The sequence below is a fragment of the Anas platyrhynchos genome, chromosome 12, assembly GCF_047663525.1.
Source record: "Anas platyrhynchos isolate ZD024472 breed Pekin duck chromosome 12, IASCAAS_PekinDuck_T2T, whole genome shotgun sequence".
Taxonomy (NCBI): domain Eukaryota; kingdom Metazoa; phylum Chordata; class Aves; order Anseriformes; family Anatidae; genus Anas; species Anas platyrhynchos.
Genome location: NC_092598.1, coordinates 12,227,873 through 12,242,982, shown reverse-complemented (window position 1 = coordinate 12,242,982; position 15,110 = coordinate 12,227,873). Strand labels below are relative to the sequence as shown.

At 43.6% G+C, this 15,110-nt stretch overlaps 2 protein-coding genes and 1 long non-coding RNA gene across 14 annotated transcripts in view; 1 reads left to right on the top strand and 2 right to left on the bottom strand.

Moving 5' to 3' along the window:
• The window catches only part of KCTD19 (potassium channel tetramerization domain containing 19), a 21,422-nt gene extending 18,740 nt beyond the window's left edge, over positions 1–2,682 (bottom strand). For 3 of the 8 annotated variants that reach the window (XR_011812310.1, XR_005268848.2, XM_027465939.3), the window contains exon 1: positions 992–1,106. Coding sequence is in view for 1 of the 8 variants with exons in the window: in XM_027465939.3 (XP_027321740.3) it covers positions 992–1,012 (21 nt within the window). In the remaining 7 variants the exon portion in view is untranslated. Of the gene's footprint in view, positions 1–341; positions 1,125–1,301; positions 1,392–2,593 lie in introns of those variants that run through there. The other 5 variants (XR_011812312.1, XR_005268849.2, XR_011812313.1 and 2 more) reach the window with 4 other exon arrangements.
• On the top strand, positions 1,140–11,925 carry LRRC36 (leucine rich repeat containing 36). 5 transcript variants are annotated; one of them, XM_072043917.1, is made up of 9 exons: positions 1,152–1,393; positions 3,294–3,363; positions 4,457–4,915; positions 5,280–5,494; positions 6,960–7,125; positions 7,353–7,519; positions 9,585–9,696; positions 10,744–10,858; positions 11,501–11,925. In XM_072043917.1, exons 2-9 carry the CDS (start codon positions 3,300–3,302, stop codon positions 11,700–11,702), a joined length of 1,500 nt encoding a protein of 499 aa, XP_071900018.1. In that variant the 5' UTR covers positions 1,152–1,393; positions 3,294–3,299; the 3' UTR covers positions 11,703–11,925. The 5 variants fall into 5 exon arrangements, with proteins under 5 accessions (XP_071900016.1, XP_071900015.1, XP_071900018.1 ...); XM_038185479.2 differs by having other exon boundaries at positions 3,290–3,363; XM_072043916.1 differs by lacking the exon at positions 1,152–1,393 and adding an exon at positions 2,638–2,777 and having other exon boundaries at positions 3,290–3,363.
• Positions 10,806–15,110, bottom strand: LOC140003514 (uncharacterized). The gene is made up of 3 exons (XR_011812316.1): positions 14,959–15,110; positions 11,465–11,696; positions 10,806–10,967 (listed from the first exon to the last, which is right to left on the bottom strand). It is a non-coding gene; the product is annotated as an uncharacterized lncRNA (long non-coding RNA).

The window sequence follows — 15,110 nt, the reverse complement described above, 5'->3', positions numbered from 1 at the left end:
TGAAGCAGCTCATCAAAAAATTAAGTATGGGGCAAATGCCCAAGGGCTTTACATTCTTAATCATTTGTGCATGCATATTCCTTAGTTAATATGGATTGAGGGATGTGAAAAGTTAACAAATTGCATGCTTTTATACAGTTAAACCTTAGAACAACCTGGTCTACAACTGAAATACAAGACACGTCTTCTTTAAATTTACAAATAAAATGAACTACATTTCAGGCAGAAAACTTCTTGATTGTTACAATTTGTATTCGGGTTTGAACCAACTCCAGCTAAGTAAGCTACAGTAATTTTGTTATGACAAGACAGTAATAAAACACAAATAAATGCTTGTATACCCTCCCACACTACTCCGAGCAGCAGGAAGGAAACACAGTTATTGGTCTGCGGCCAACTGTTTCTTGTTGTTGTATCACACTGAGATGTATTAGTCTGTGGCTTACAAAAACAGAATTCAAGCCTGAAAACAAAAGCAGCCTGCACTCCTTAGCCACAGTGGCTAGCCTGGAAAGCCAAGGAGACAGTGTTTGTGTTGACAATGGAGGATGCGATTCTTGCAGCAGGAACAAGTGGGGGAAAATAGGTGGTATTTTTAGGCTATTTCTCATTCAAGCGGCTACAGACAGGGAGTCAAAAGGAAATCTGGAAAAGGACGGGGAAAAAAATAACTGTTATTGAACGTAGGAACTGTAGCTTCTTGAGGGAGCTGCAAATCAAAGCTGAAGGTGCTGCTGGTGGTCACTGTGGCAATGCTGCACAACCAGAGTTACGCTGGCCACAAAGTGCTCTTAGCCTTGGCTTTTCACAGGTGTTCTCAGCTTCATAACGCTGATAGCACCTGGCAATTTCAAATCAAGTATTTGCGGAGAAAACATGAAAGATCTGGCCAAGCAAAAAAGATGAAAACTAGTTTTAAAAAGTGACCAAAGCCTGGGTATTTCTAGAGGCTCGTTCCCAGCATTTAGGGGCAGCAGCAAACAGCACACACCGCTGCTCCCAGCTCCCTCATGAGGGCTCTGGTGGCCAGCAGGACCTCGGGCTGATCTTGCTCACGAAACCAGCAAGAAGTGATCCATCTGGGGTGCCGCTATAGGATTTTTTGTCCCCACCCCATCTTTCACCATCACCTCCCCACTGCCAGCCCCTCTCAGGCCGCTTCCTCCAGCCAGCCCCCGATGCCCACGGGCCGGCTGCCAGCTGGGGGCCGACCGAGGAACGAGGACCGAGCCCCCCGGCCCCCCACAAGCAGCCTCGGGGCTGGCTGAGGGAAGCGGAGCCTCCCCCGGCCCTGCCCCTACCATGGCGGCCGCGCCTCAGCCGCCGGTGCCGGGCAACGGCCGGGAGGGCAACGGGCGAGGCCTGCGGCGGGAGCGCCCCGGGCTCCAGGCAGGTACCGGCCGGGCTGGGGGACGGGGTGTGAGGGGTCTGGAGCCCCCTTGTGCCATATGGGGCCGGGAATGCTGGCAGTGGGGGCGTGTAGGGCTGCCCTGGCTGTGGGACCGCAGCCCTTGGTGCTCCTCGACAAAAAGCAAGCCGCAATCCTGTTGCTCCCATTGCTAACCACAAGATATGCGTACACAAGGAACTTTAAAGTAGCGCTTGTACCATGAAGCACGATGAAAAGACCACCCGAAATATAAAGGGGCCCCAGAGGGATTTTGTTTTACCCTCGGTGGTCTCTGATCTTATGCTAAATTATGGCTGCGAAGATAGGTTAAAGGGTGAAGAGCCAGAACAGGTTGCTGCTGCTGCGCCCAGAGCTGCCTCAGTTCAGCAGGGGAAGAAATTCTGCGTTATTTGACCCCCAAAATGAGACAGCTGAATACAAAAGGCACCAGGACAAGTCTATAAAATAAAAGGCTGTTATCTCTACAAAGCTGCACCTCAGTTTCTTTTCCGTTTCCTCAATTACTGCTGAAAATGATGATTTAAACATTACTTGGTGGTGGTGGTGTTTTTCCCCAGTGGCATTATAAAATCCAGAAGTGATTCAGGAGCAAGGACACTTGGTTTTATTTAAGTCCATGAAAGCAAATCTCCTTAGAAACTGTTAGTGTTTCTACACCTGGTGATCACATCCCATTTAAATTCACTGTTGTAGTTACAAACAGCATGCTAATCTTCTAATATTAAGATGTGTGCTCTAGAGAGACTCTGTTTTAAAATCAGTTGTCATGAGTGACTTCAGGGTGTATTTTACTACATTTGATGTTTTTCTGACCTCTGTAACAGCCACAGGACAAGGGAGCTCAGCTGTAAGGTTCCCTATAAGACCCTCCTGCTGCCCATTAGAAGGGGCAGGGTGCTGATTTACCTTAAAAACACAATGGTAATTTGATAGATTTTGTTAATCACATTCTGTTCATGTCATTTTTCTTAGATAAAATAGAAAGAAGGTGCAAAGCAAGGGTGAGGAATAATAATAATAAAAAAGATAAGAACATAACATTTCATTACCTAATCATCATTAGCATGCAATACTTTTAGTTTTCACCAAAAAAAAAAAAAAAACAGAGAGCAGGGAATTTTAAGAAGGGCTTTAGATAAAGATCCCACTCTAAGCCTCCAGGAAAATCTCAGAGTAGCTCACCTTACTTTTCAGCTGAAGGAATCATGTTCTAGAAATCCAGATGAAAGACAACCAAGTGAATTCAAAGACCAGTGAGATGAAGAAACCCACACATTCCACTGCAACATCCTTCTTCTCACCTGGTCTGGGTGAATGCTGGGGAAATTAGCTGATCACACAGGTTACAGCTGTGTGCACAGAGCTGGTGAGTTATTAGAAATGCAATTTAAACAGCTGCTGCTTCACAGATGTGAAAAGTAACTGAAAATTAGGTAGGTTGGAAATGTTCATATCACCATCATTTTAATGGTTTATACCAATTCTGCAAGCAAACTAAATCAATCTACAAATTTTATCAAGGCTTTTAACGTAATTGTATTTACTAATGCTAAACAATGGCAGATAACATAAAAAAAATCCTTTTGGATTATGAATAGCTATTGATAAATTAATAAACAGAACTGAATACATAATTAAATGCTAATATATAAATAAATGTATAAAACAATAACCCCATTCTGGGACTAGCATTTGTATTGATTTTGGGGGTTGTACATACATCCAAGCATGATGCGTCTTCAACTGTGCGCCAGGGTACAATGTGGATGTAAAGAGTCTAATCGTGTTATCCACCAGCTCCTGCTGGTCAGACTCATGTTTTATACCTGACTCCACTTAAAATTCCATTAAATCAACTGTTTTATGTTGCTGCTCTAGGGAGAATATAATGAAGAGCCACGCAGTAAGCGGAAGGATGTCTTCAGTATCTAAAGATGTCAGCGCAAAAACTGGTACTTTTCGTTGCATTATCAATACAGCGAGATTTTGACACTGAGAATGTTTTAGTCAAAGCTGGATTTCTTGTGTATGGTTAATTCAGGGTAGTTTTGTGCCCTGGGTTATACAGGAGGCTGGATGGTCACTGTTGTCCTCTCCGGTTTGAATCTATTCACAGTTTAAAAACTTTGCTATCAGACAGATTCTGTGTTTAAACAGTGCCTATGCTATGAGCTTTACCTATACTTAGCTAAACATTAAACTGTAAATCTTTAGAGAATGCATCTGTGCTCACGTGGGGTTTGATCCCAAACTAGACTGGTGGGATTTCTCATTCTTGTTGTATTCCAAAGGACAGTCACTTGGAAAATACAAACAAAAAGGAAATAAATCATCGAAAGAACCTAAAGCTTAGGGAAGTCTTAAATCCTGGTGGGTAACTGTGCTGTCTGTGGCTGCTCTTGCAGCTAGTGGAAAGGAAGTTCTTGAAGATTTGGAAAGGGTCTGACAGAGGCACACATGCCTGTTCCATGCTGGGGAGATTTTACTGCTAGGGAGAGGACCTATCTTTGTTATCATGTCTTATCTCCACGGTCAGACCAACTCTTTATTTTCTTTTTTTTTTTTTTTAATCTCTCCTGAAAAAACATTCTCCGTGCTTCCAGTGATTTCCTTTCTAATGCACATCAAGCCACAGGTAGCTAACTTAATGTGTTTTCCCAATTTCTATACTGGAGTCCAGCTCAGGTTGAATTTTCCAAGTGAGTTTCAGCCTAATGGTGGCAAATCGAGTGTTCCCTTTCTGCATATGACATATTGACATATTGAAATGACTTTTCCACACTGATTCCAGCAATGCTAAAACCCTCAAATCTATGTGGTTTTGGCAGTCTATTGAGTGTTTATCCTGTTGTACTCCTGAACCTTTGCAGCATGATACAGCAGCAGCAGAAGTCATACTGTGGACACAGGTGTTATTAAGAGGTCTAGTTTCTTTCACTTATCTAAGATTGGAAGGAAAACACAAGTCAAAATGTGCTTTATATGACTGTGTTGCAGTTATTAGTTTTTTTTTCTTCACACTGTAATGTTTTTACTTCTTTCCAGACCTATCATCATGTTCACAACTGCGTTCATCCCTGCGCACCCCAGAGAAAATGAGAGCAGGAGGTCTGCACGTGGTCTTCTCAGACAGTAAAACTTTCAGCTCCTCCCCAGAGATGGACACAATTCAGAAGTCTAGCACCTGTGAACTTAGCCAGGATATATCTTCTACAAAGAGATTGAGTTTGAGTGACACGAATATAAATCACTCAAATAAGTCATCCAGAGATGCCAGACTAAGCAATTTTGATGATTTTTACCATGTCTCTGTGACCTCTTCTCCCCAGCATGGGCACCTTGCCCAGAAACCTCAGAGTGGCGAGAGGATCAAGGGCCACAGGGAGTATGGTGGGAGGCTTCCTACAGAAATGAATACGTCTTCGCAGACTGCCAGCGGCAGTACACTCACACAGCTCACTGAAACAGAGATTAAACACAAAAATCCTTTAAACATCAAGTCAGGTAAAAAAAAAAAAAGTAGTACCTGTGAGAGGCTTCTTCTTTCGTAATCTCAGACTATTATGAAGTTGTTTTCATGTATTTCATTTCCAAAATCTGTGGTCAATAGATTAATTTTAGGACTCTTCTAAGTGAAATACACACTTCTATCCAGCTTGTTGACAGTCAAAAACACAGATCCTTGATGGCGTTTGGATGACTAATTTATGCCGAAATCAACAAGACATTGGTGTTTAAAAGGGATAATCCCCTATATACTTTTGAAAATGTGTGTCTTTGTGAAGATGTGGTCCTTTATAGTCAAACTGCATGCCTCTAATCCGTAGCTCTGCTCTACTAGCCAGTCATTTTTGTACTTTATCTGCAGGGTTCAGAGATGCAACTTCATTATCAGCTAAAGTGTTACTGGAGAACTTGAAGTCTATAATGATGAAACCAGCCATGCTACCTTCAGTACCTGAGAAGGTCAGAGAACCTGCAGCTCGCAGGTCCTCCAGCCCAGCTAGAGTGGAATATAAGCAAAGTGAGACCCTGCATCCCCCAATGTCTCCCATTTGTTGCTTCAAAGACTCTCACAAGGAGGCAAGTATTGTATTACTTGTCATTGTTCTTCACAAATGCATAGGTGTAAATTGAGATGCTAACGGAAATCTCCTAGTATAAAAATGTTCTGTACAGATAATACAAAATAGCTTCTGCATCTTCAAAAGCCAGTAGCACAAAACTACCTAAAACCATCCACTGCTGCTCCAGCAGTCTGAAAGCAGCTGAACTGTGTAGAGCCAGTGTTGGCACTACTGTGATAATTTTTCAGCAAGCAGCCTGTACAGTTGTCCTGAGCACCTCTAACTGACCTTAGGACCAAAGAGCACTCAATCTGCAGTGATTTATAGCCACTTTTATGAGATGTGCATCTTGTTTTCCTGTGTGCATGTGAAGTAGAGAAGCTACAATGAACAAAGTAGTTCCCTGGTGTCTCTGCTGCCTTCACTGTTCATCCTCCCCCCAGCTACTTCAGGCTGACATAAGTTAGGAGCCTCTAGGCTGTTACAGGAGCACATAGTGGGGGTCAATGATCGAATGTTAACCACTGAAGAGCAGAGAGACTTAGAACGAGAAACATTTTTTCACAGTGAAGTAAGAATGAGACAGTGGGTTTTCTGTCTCTCAGTATCCGAAGTTAAGGGGAGATGTCTTCCTTCTCTACATTTATACAGGTCATTTCCTATGTTCAGTACAGGAATAACAGGCAGGAGTATAGAACAAGCATGAAATGGGCCAGATGGGGTAGTTTCTTCAATCTTAAACTGTTTATGCTTCAGAACAATACAGGCAGACGTTTTACATAACCATTTTCCCCATCCCTTTATCATGCTATACATTATACAAGCCTCTGAGCACCTGTCCTGTAGCTCTTGGCTTGTATGGGCTCTCTTTTGTGTCCTGTTCATCCCATTCACATGCAAAGCCCTGGCACAAATCCTATGCTGCATCATCACTCACTTTGCATTTACCATTCAGCTGGCTGCAGAGACAATTTTATCCGTTTGTCCATGTATGTCTTCAGTTTGTTTCCAATGCCATAGGATGTTGAAAATAAATATAAAAATGTGATAATGAACTATATAAATGTCACTGCCATTAATTATAATAACAGGCACCTGCTTTGCTACAGGAACAGAAGGCACATGTAGTGGGAGAGGCTGTTTATCTCTGACAGAGCCTAGGGAAAACAGTGATTCTGAAAAAGGGGTTTTAGGACAGAGAACATGAATTTTCAGTGTGATGTTACTGCACAGGGAGTGACAAAAAGCACACTTCCAATACACTACTGAAAAACTGTACAAAATGCAGGTCCACTGGAGATCATTTGTGTATGCTTTCACATAAACTCAGCTTCATCCTGTGCCTCTAATTTGTTTGTGCCCAGTTGGAAAAGTGCAGGCATAAGCACCTGTTAAGTGCATCCAGCTAAGGCAGGAGGTGCTAGCAGATGTACTGCAGACATCAGCTGAGAAAGTAAATAGCTTTGGCTTTTTCTCATTAGTCTTCTTCCAGTGAGCTAAGTAATGATACTGCTGTCACAGAAGGTCAGAGTGCCACTGGAAGTGAAAAAGAGTCCAAGGTTACAGCTGTCCTTCAGCAGCTCCTGAGGCTGGTGGATTGTCACTGGAATGGGCCTGGATCTCTCCTGGTTAACAAGGATTTTCTTGGTAAGCTTTTCATATAGATGCTTGATCTTAAACATTTTTCTGCTTTCTCTCAATCTGTGTTTAAAGTCAAGAATGTATTTCACCATACCTCTCTACTTTTTTGTTGTTGTTATTGACTGCAAGTCTGATATTCTGGGACCTTGTTCTACTCTTTCGTTAGCAGAATGTTATGTATGAAAACACCATAGTTTTTAGATTTTTGTTAAAATCTTTTTGTATCTCTGTAGTTCCTGCCCAAGACTTGCTTTTCCACCTGGTGGCTTGTACTGATCCACAGCAGGATGCTCATCTGACAGCTGGACGCTCCTCTTCAGTCTTAGCTAGAAACATTCCCAAAGTCCAAAGGACTCAGCTTAAAAATACTGAACTATTCGATAGAAAGGATTCTGCTGCGGTAGGTGGTTTTAGTTCTCTTTCTTTGTCAATGTACTAATGGAAATTCAGTAAGAAAATGACCTTATCGCGAACTTTTTAATGAGGATAACTTCCTTGTAATAATGAAATTGTGAAAGGATTAATCACCTGATTTAATTATATGGAGAAAAGACATCTTCCAGCAGGATTTCCAGTCATGCATTCTGATTGCTCCTTCTATTTGGGATCAACAGGCTGATTCTTTTGGGAAGTATCACATTTGTGGCACCTTGAAATAAGAGCACTTCCTTAATACCTGAGACAGGGTATCCAAGGTTCCCCACAAGGTCTCTGCTCTCCCCAACCTTTTTTGTAGTAGAAGTTTGTTGAGACTCATATATTTTATTTGCAAGTATCTCCTGTTCAGTGGACTGATATCTCCTGGCAAGACTTTTGTTTGAAAATGTCTGAGTAGCTGTAGTTAGGGCTTTGGGCTTGCTCTAGTTTTTCTGAGATAATGGTGAAGTCCTGATACATTTTCCTCTTGAGTCTGGGGTGAATAAGGGTGGAAAGCACACAGTAGTCCTCTTGTCCTTAGCAAGGCAGGTCGGAAGCCTTTTCTTCTCACAGGTGCTGGGATCAACCAACACCTTCTTGCTCATCCTGTTTGTAATTGTAATTCTTTCCAGATTTTGCCCCCATTTCTAGCATTATTTAACAGTGTCTGTGCTGGTCGGGCAGCTGCCACGGAGAGGAGCTGTTTGGCTGCATACTGGCTTCTTCTGGTTCCCAGGAAAACAAGCAAACAAACATTCATCATCCTGCCTCCACAGGCCTGTTTCTACTGATTTTTGTCTCTTGTCCAACCCAGAAAAGATGTGAGCCTGTCTACTCCACAGCAAGACTTCTAGCAACAGTTTTAGCTTATCATCCTCCATGTAGGGCCAAGTGCCATAGCTGCTCAAATTACTGCATTTCCCAGATGTTGCACATGTATTTCAGCTGTGGCTTTGTTTTACTCAATATGATCTTATTGCAGCCTGTCACAGACAGGATGAGTCCTGGTCCACTAGACTGCCTCTAGCAGTGCTCCTGCTCCCTTCCTCAGGTTGGATTTAACAAACGTGTGGCCGTGAGTTGCAACAAAACGAATTAATGTCTTGATCCAATGGAAGACTGGTCTCTCTTTCTCAGTGGATCTAACACACTGAGACAGCAAATGAGATGATTGGGTTCAATAAGATACCCATCCTTCTAGGAGTTCAAAATCTGTGCAGTCCACCTAGAGAAGAGCCCTGGATCATCCCGTTGTGATGTTGACCTATGCTGAGCGCTTCATTGCTTTCAAAACTCTGTCCCAGTAGGGAAAAAATGCTAATTTATGAGGGCAGGAAGAAGAGAACTCAAAGGATAGGACTTTCTTTTGATTTTGTAATTTACTTTGAAGTCTACTGGCTAAAAATCCCAGGAAAAACCATGTCAAATGACTTTCTCAAGACCACCAGCTAAACCCATGGCAATAATGTGAGCAGGAAGATGCCAGGTTTTTCCTTCCTTTGCTCTACAGCCTCAAACTTGTACTCCTTGAGACTAAAATGCATAGCACAGGGATAGCATTGCAGATGCTGCAAGGATAAGTTTAAATCCAAACCTAAAATCTGTTTCCAATTAGTTCTCAAAAAAAAAATAAATCCATAGAAACATTTCTGTTTAGATTTGTTTTCTGACATCACCTAAGCTCCCTGCCAAAATGCCTGGATATCTTTTTGTGTTTCAGATGTTACTGTTTGTTTAGGTTATTCTTCTACACCTATGCTTTGAAAATGGCTTTTTTCTTTAGTGTGTTCCAAACAAATACTTCAAAGCAGTGACATAAGGGTTCACTTAAATTCATGCCATGTTACACTCATTGTCATTATCGCTGTTCAGAGGGCTCAGCAGCATCACTGGAAAGGCTTCTAGGAGCTTATCGGGTATTGGCAAAACTGCAGAAGAGTGTTTCATTTCTCTTAACACTAACTTGATTCAGGAACCCTTTGTTGTTTTCTTGTATTGTATTGTGTTGGTTTTGTTTTATCTTGTCACAACTGGAATATCTGCTGCAGCAGCAAGAAAAAGGGCTGGTGGAAAGTCATGTCTCAGCTTCCACATTACACAAGATGGATCATCCTGCTGCTTCAAGTTATCACATCCAAAGGAACCAAGCATCCATGTACGGTAGGGCCAAATGACTTAGCTTTAATTTATTGTAAGCAATGTGACTGTTCAAATTACTTTTGTTTTCTGCTTCAAGGTAAGCTCACAATGATTGTGAAGAGTAAGGAATGAAACTGGGGTCTTCTCCTTAGCAGCTGTACAAGCTATTCTTTTAGAAGTGGAAGGATTCATTTATAGCCCCCTGGGCTATGGTACATCAAGTAAATGGTGGCTGATGTGGCCTTACAAGGCTCACAAGAATGGTCACAATGCAACCATTCATGCGTTATGCCAGTACCAGCTATGCCACTTATGCGTTTTCTAGGAGCTTTTATACACTGTGCAATAAGAAAAAGATTAATGTAACAAGGAAACACTAACGTAATCGGATGGCTTCCTTAACTGCTGACAGACCAGCACAAGCTTCCCCACAAACTAAAGATGATTTTCTGATATTTTCAATCTGTCCTAGCCTTACAGTCAACCTGACAGTGGTCCAAGCCTTAATCTCCATTTGTCCAGCACTTTAGTAGTCAGTATGCACGGTGACAGCTGCTGTGTAACTGGAGATAGCCTCACAAGTTTGATGGCCAAGTAGGTTTGAGCATCTGTTCTGAGCTGCCCTGTAGCAGCGGCCATACAGTTCTGTGCCCTGGGTGCTGCAGGGTCACTGCAGGATGCATTTTAGCCAGTCCTTCCACCCTGAGTTTTAAAAGCTTTGTGTAACAAAGGACCACAACCCTTCACAGGCTGCTCTAGTGATTTTTTTGTTCGGTGTAACCTCCAGCCAATGGATTCCACAATCCCCCTTGTCTTTCAGAACAGACAGTCCTGTTAGAGGCATGCTCAGTACAGCAGTACATCAAAAAACTTTTGATCCAAAAATGTGCCTAGAACAGATTCAACCTAGGGTTTGAACAAAAGAGATAGTAATAATAACTGGCTGTTATTAATATTGCTCATAGTAACTTACTCTGTTACGCATTAGCATCAAGAATTGCTTTTATTAAAAATGCGTTTACCAGCTTTTGGTGATTTTGCTCAGACCCCTCACTGTGTTTCCTTAAGATGAGTTGCTTTGGAAGAACAACCAGCTGAGTACCCAGGTGGAATTCTTAAGACTGGAAGTGAAACAGCTTACCGGACTCCAGGAGATGCTGGCTCTTCTGCAGGAGAGCCAGAGGTAAGGGCTGGCCTCAGGTACGGAACAAGCAGAGTCACAACAGGAGGTAGCACCTGTGTCCCAGCAGAACTCCTCCAGTCCTAGTTCACGTGTGCTTATCGTTGTACCCCTGCAGTGGCAAATTCATGAATTCAGGGCTTTGACACATGAGCAAGCACTGAAGCACATTGAGGTTACAGACTTCTAAGCCAAGATATGAAAGTGCCAGTTCAATGAGTGGAAAGTCAGGGATATTCCGTGTGTGCTGAAACTGCTCTTTTTTTTTTAGAAAAAGCATCACAGGTCAAAAATCAGAGACCAGAGTCTTTGTCTTTTGCAATCATAGTACTCTGCTAGTCGGCTTCCAGCTGTTTTAGCACACGCTACCAATCTCTACGACACAGTTTGAATGGTTCCTGTTGGTTATAAATCATTGTAAGCCAGTTAGGCACAAAATCTTAAAATGAGTCATAGCTGTAGTTGTGGTTGTCTCGAAACACAAAGCTTTAAGTACAAATTTCAACTTTTTTTTTTTTCATGTGAATTTGAGTAAATGGAAATCAGTATATCAGTTTTGGAAAAATGTTCCTAATTGTAGCAGGTTCCCTCTACAGAATGCATGCTCACCATTTTAATCTTTTTTCCCACAACAATCTTTCCCAGGTCTTTAGTGTCCACAAACAACTTCCTGCTGCAACAGCTGAGTAAAGGAAACAGTCATACTGTTCACAAAGCACCTCTTCCTTCTGCAAAATGCACCAGTCGTGAGACATCGTCCCCACTAGAAAGAACTGCGTCGGTACCATCAGCATACAGCTCTAGTCAGTACTGGAGTTCAGAGCAATTATGCAATTGTCCTCTGTAAAGGGAACAAAACAGACATTAAATATGGATTGTGTTCATTTTTAGATTGTACGAAATCTCTCGCTGCATTTAAAGCTGGTGAATCTAATCCTTGCTTTGGTCAATTTCTCAGCATCTTCCTGCTCCTATCTTCCCCTGTCTTCTTCTGCCATGTTTATTACATTAACAAAAAGTGGGGATGACTCCTGTATAATAAAATTTCATCTGAGATCGTGCTGTGCTGAGAGGATGGTAATTTAGTTAATTCAATTCACTCTAAAATGGTACTGAATCAATATTCCAGCATAGTGCTGGCAACGTGTAGCTGGCGATGAAATATCGCATGTCATATTGATATTCAAACCAATATCTCAGGGCACTGTCTGCAAACACTTGAAGTCCTAGTCCCAGGTTTAGATTTATACCTCTGAGGAAGTCATTGACCCACCAGGATACAAGCTGTTCTCTGAATCTTGTCTGAACACAATTTACTGTTGGAACACATTGTCTGTCAGTCTCACAGTGAAATGGAAAAGTACCGAGGAAGGCAGGGCAGGTACAACTAGACGAGGAAGCTGTTTTGCCTGGCGTGAGGCCAAGGATCTGCACTGTGTGCAGTGCACTCAACGGAGGGATGCTCGGTGAGGGTGGAGTGAGCCCTGTCCTGCATTGCCACCACCCGCAGCTCCCATGCATGTCCAAGTGCATGCACTGTATTTTTTTTTTTTTTATGCATTCCTCTTCAAGTGTACTCCAGTGCAAGCTGCCACACAGAAGAACAGCATTTCTTGGAACAACAACATCTGTAAGTTCTTCCTTGTGCTCCTCCTACACAGGGACAAAGGGCAAGGTCTTGCTGGGCTAATTGGCAGACGCTGCCTCACTCTTCTGGGTCTGAACCTATGTCCTTGAGGATGATCATTCCTCATCAGTATCTCTGGACAAATCATTCATCCCAGAGAAAAAATGAACTCTCAGAGGAGCCAGAACCCTAGCCCCAGGCACGAAACTTGCTGTTAAAAATGTGAAGCCCTTCTTTTAGTACAGGCATGGCCCCAGGTGATTTTAGATTAGCCTAGAAACTCTCTAGGGAAGTAACCTGGTGACAGAGAAATACCTTGTACTGAAGAAATTTAAGGTCCTGTTTGGGTAACATCCCACCTGGATAGCATTACCCTTTCCATTGATGTGGGGCTGTAGGTTAAACCACACTCTTTTTCTTGCTGCCCCGTCTGGTGAGGCATTTCCAGGACAATAATGATTTTGTGTATGTAAGTGAATACCAGGTTCAGTAGAAGCAAAATCTCAGAGCTCTCAGGCTGCTGCCATCAGGAGTTTGCCTCGTTCCCAAAGCGGCCACGCAGCGAGGCAAGGCTGCGGAGCTGTGCTCACGCTGCAGCCCCCTGCTACCTCTGCTGAGCAGTTCATCAAAGCAGCACGCACATTTTCCAGGACAGAGCTCACTCTGGCATTCCCACAGGGCTTCAGCGGTGCCAAGAGGCCCGGAAATTTACGGAGAGGGAGTAGCTTATGTCTCGCTGCCAGACACTGATAATTTGTCCTGGCCTCAGCGTCTGATTTATTTACATGAACCTAATGACGCCCTAGCAAGGAACCCAGGAAGGCTTCAGATCAAACACTGGCTGACTTCATTTAATTTAAATCGTAAGCTTCCCATCATTAGCCACGTTTCCCACTGGATCTTTGCTTACTGAAGGAATCCACTGGATCCCCGGTGAAGAATATCCTTCCTGTGCATGCTGGGGTGCTATCAAGCCAAAAGCACATCTTCTCTTTATAAACAACAGTTTTTGTGAAATGGCCACACAGAAAAGCAGATTCTGTTGCTTCCCTTGATAGCTCATCCAGTGGTTAAAATCAGCATAATCTATAAAAAGCTGTGCCTTATTTCCAGCTAAAGTCTTTCTAACTTCCTAGCTTCTTCTGCTAAATAGAAGACCTATGGATTGTTCCTGTATTAGGCCACCATAAAGCAAGTTTTTAAGGAGTTATTTGGAGCAGAAGATCTTGTCTTTCCTTTATCTTTTTTTGTTGTCAAGCAGCCCAGCTCCTGATGCCCATTAAAGCAGGAAGATCACTTATACAAGGCGTGGTTTTTGTTGTTGTTTTGTTTCGTTTTGATATCCTGAGTTAAACCTGAGAACATCCATGGGTGGTGCTGCGTGCACTGGATATTGCTGGTGATAGTGGAGAATATGGTTTGGATTGTTGGATATTGCTGTGAAGGGCACCTGAGTAAAGCAAACGTGACCTGCCAGTAGGATTTGGCTTGCAGAGGGGAAGGCCACCCCATCCCCACCCTACAGAGGGGCTTTTCCCTCTGGAAACCAAGAGCTGGGGCATGCAGCAGGGCCTTGTAGCCCAGGGACCTGCCTGCTGCATGCCAGGAGGAGTCTCAAGTTAATTTGAGCATAAGATGGGAAAGAGCCAAAAATCAGCTTGCATAAAGAGACAGAAGATGATAAATTAACAAGGAATAAAACCGTTAATTAGCACTTGGGGTTAGCAGCTACAAAACTACCTGTACTGAAGACCAGGAATTAGAAGACTCCGTATATTCTTCATCATGTCCCTGCTAAGAAGACTTTGCCCCCTCTTTTTTCTTCTTTCCTCTACCCCCAGCAATTCTTCCTGGGATGCTAATGGCAGCTTGTGGATTTGCTCTTGCTGTCCCGTATTTTCTCCTCTGGGTTGTCACGAACACATTTCACAGCTACAATCATAAATAACCACACCAGGCTGTGGTTTGGCTGGGAGGAGGCAGCCACCGGGTGCTTGTGGCAGCAGAGAGGGGTGAGAGGTGCGAGGTGTGGGATGCAGGGACCAGGGCCAAGGGGAAGGAGCAAATGGAAAGGAGAAAAAGGCTTTGGTGCCTGGGGCCTCGATCAATGCAAGCAACATAAATCCTGGCTGGGACACCTTCCGCCCGCTGGCTCCTCCACTGCAAGGGAATTACGTGCTGGCTCTGGAGTGTCTTTCTTGACCTGGTGTGGAGCCAGCCTCCGAGCAAAGGCTTGGCCAGCGCAGATTCATTAACGCGGGGGAAGTGGCTGCGAGCCCTTTGCACAGGCTGTGCCGCTTTCCATCACAGAAAGCAACCAACATTTGGGATCTCTGCTGTCTCAGCACCACGTTGACACCCCTTCAGGTTTTGCAGCCAGAGCCCCTGCTCCCAGGGAACCCCCTCTCTAACCCAGTTTGCCATAGGGCACCCACTGACCCCATCACCTCCCTGTTCCCCCATCTTTCCCCCTTACCTTTGCCCAGCTCCGGGAGGTTCCCTGCAGCCCAAGGCTTGCTGAAGCCTCTCTGGCCCCACCTGCAGCAGACCGACCTCTATCATCCGTTTGGCATCAGGCATACACCTGCTGAGACCCCACCAGCTCATTGATAAGGTGCTAAATGGTGT

Excerpts from the sequence above, each read along its gene's own strand:
- LRRC36 (XM_072043914.1), top strand. The coding sequence starts at position 1,303 with ATGGCGGCCGCGCCTCAGCCGCCGGTGCCGGGCAACGGCCGGGAGGGC. Across the intron at positions 4,916-5,279 it reads TCCTTTAAACATCAAGTCAG|GGTTCAGAGATGCAACTTCA; the intron begins GTAAAAAAAAAA and ends CTTTATCTGCAG. Across the intron at positions 9,697-10,743 it reads GAACCAAGCATCCATGTACG|ATGAGTTGCTTTGGAAGAAC; the intron begins GTAGGGCCAAAT and ends TGTTTCCTTAAG.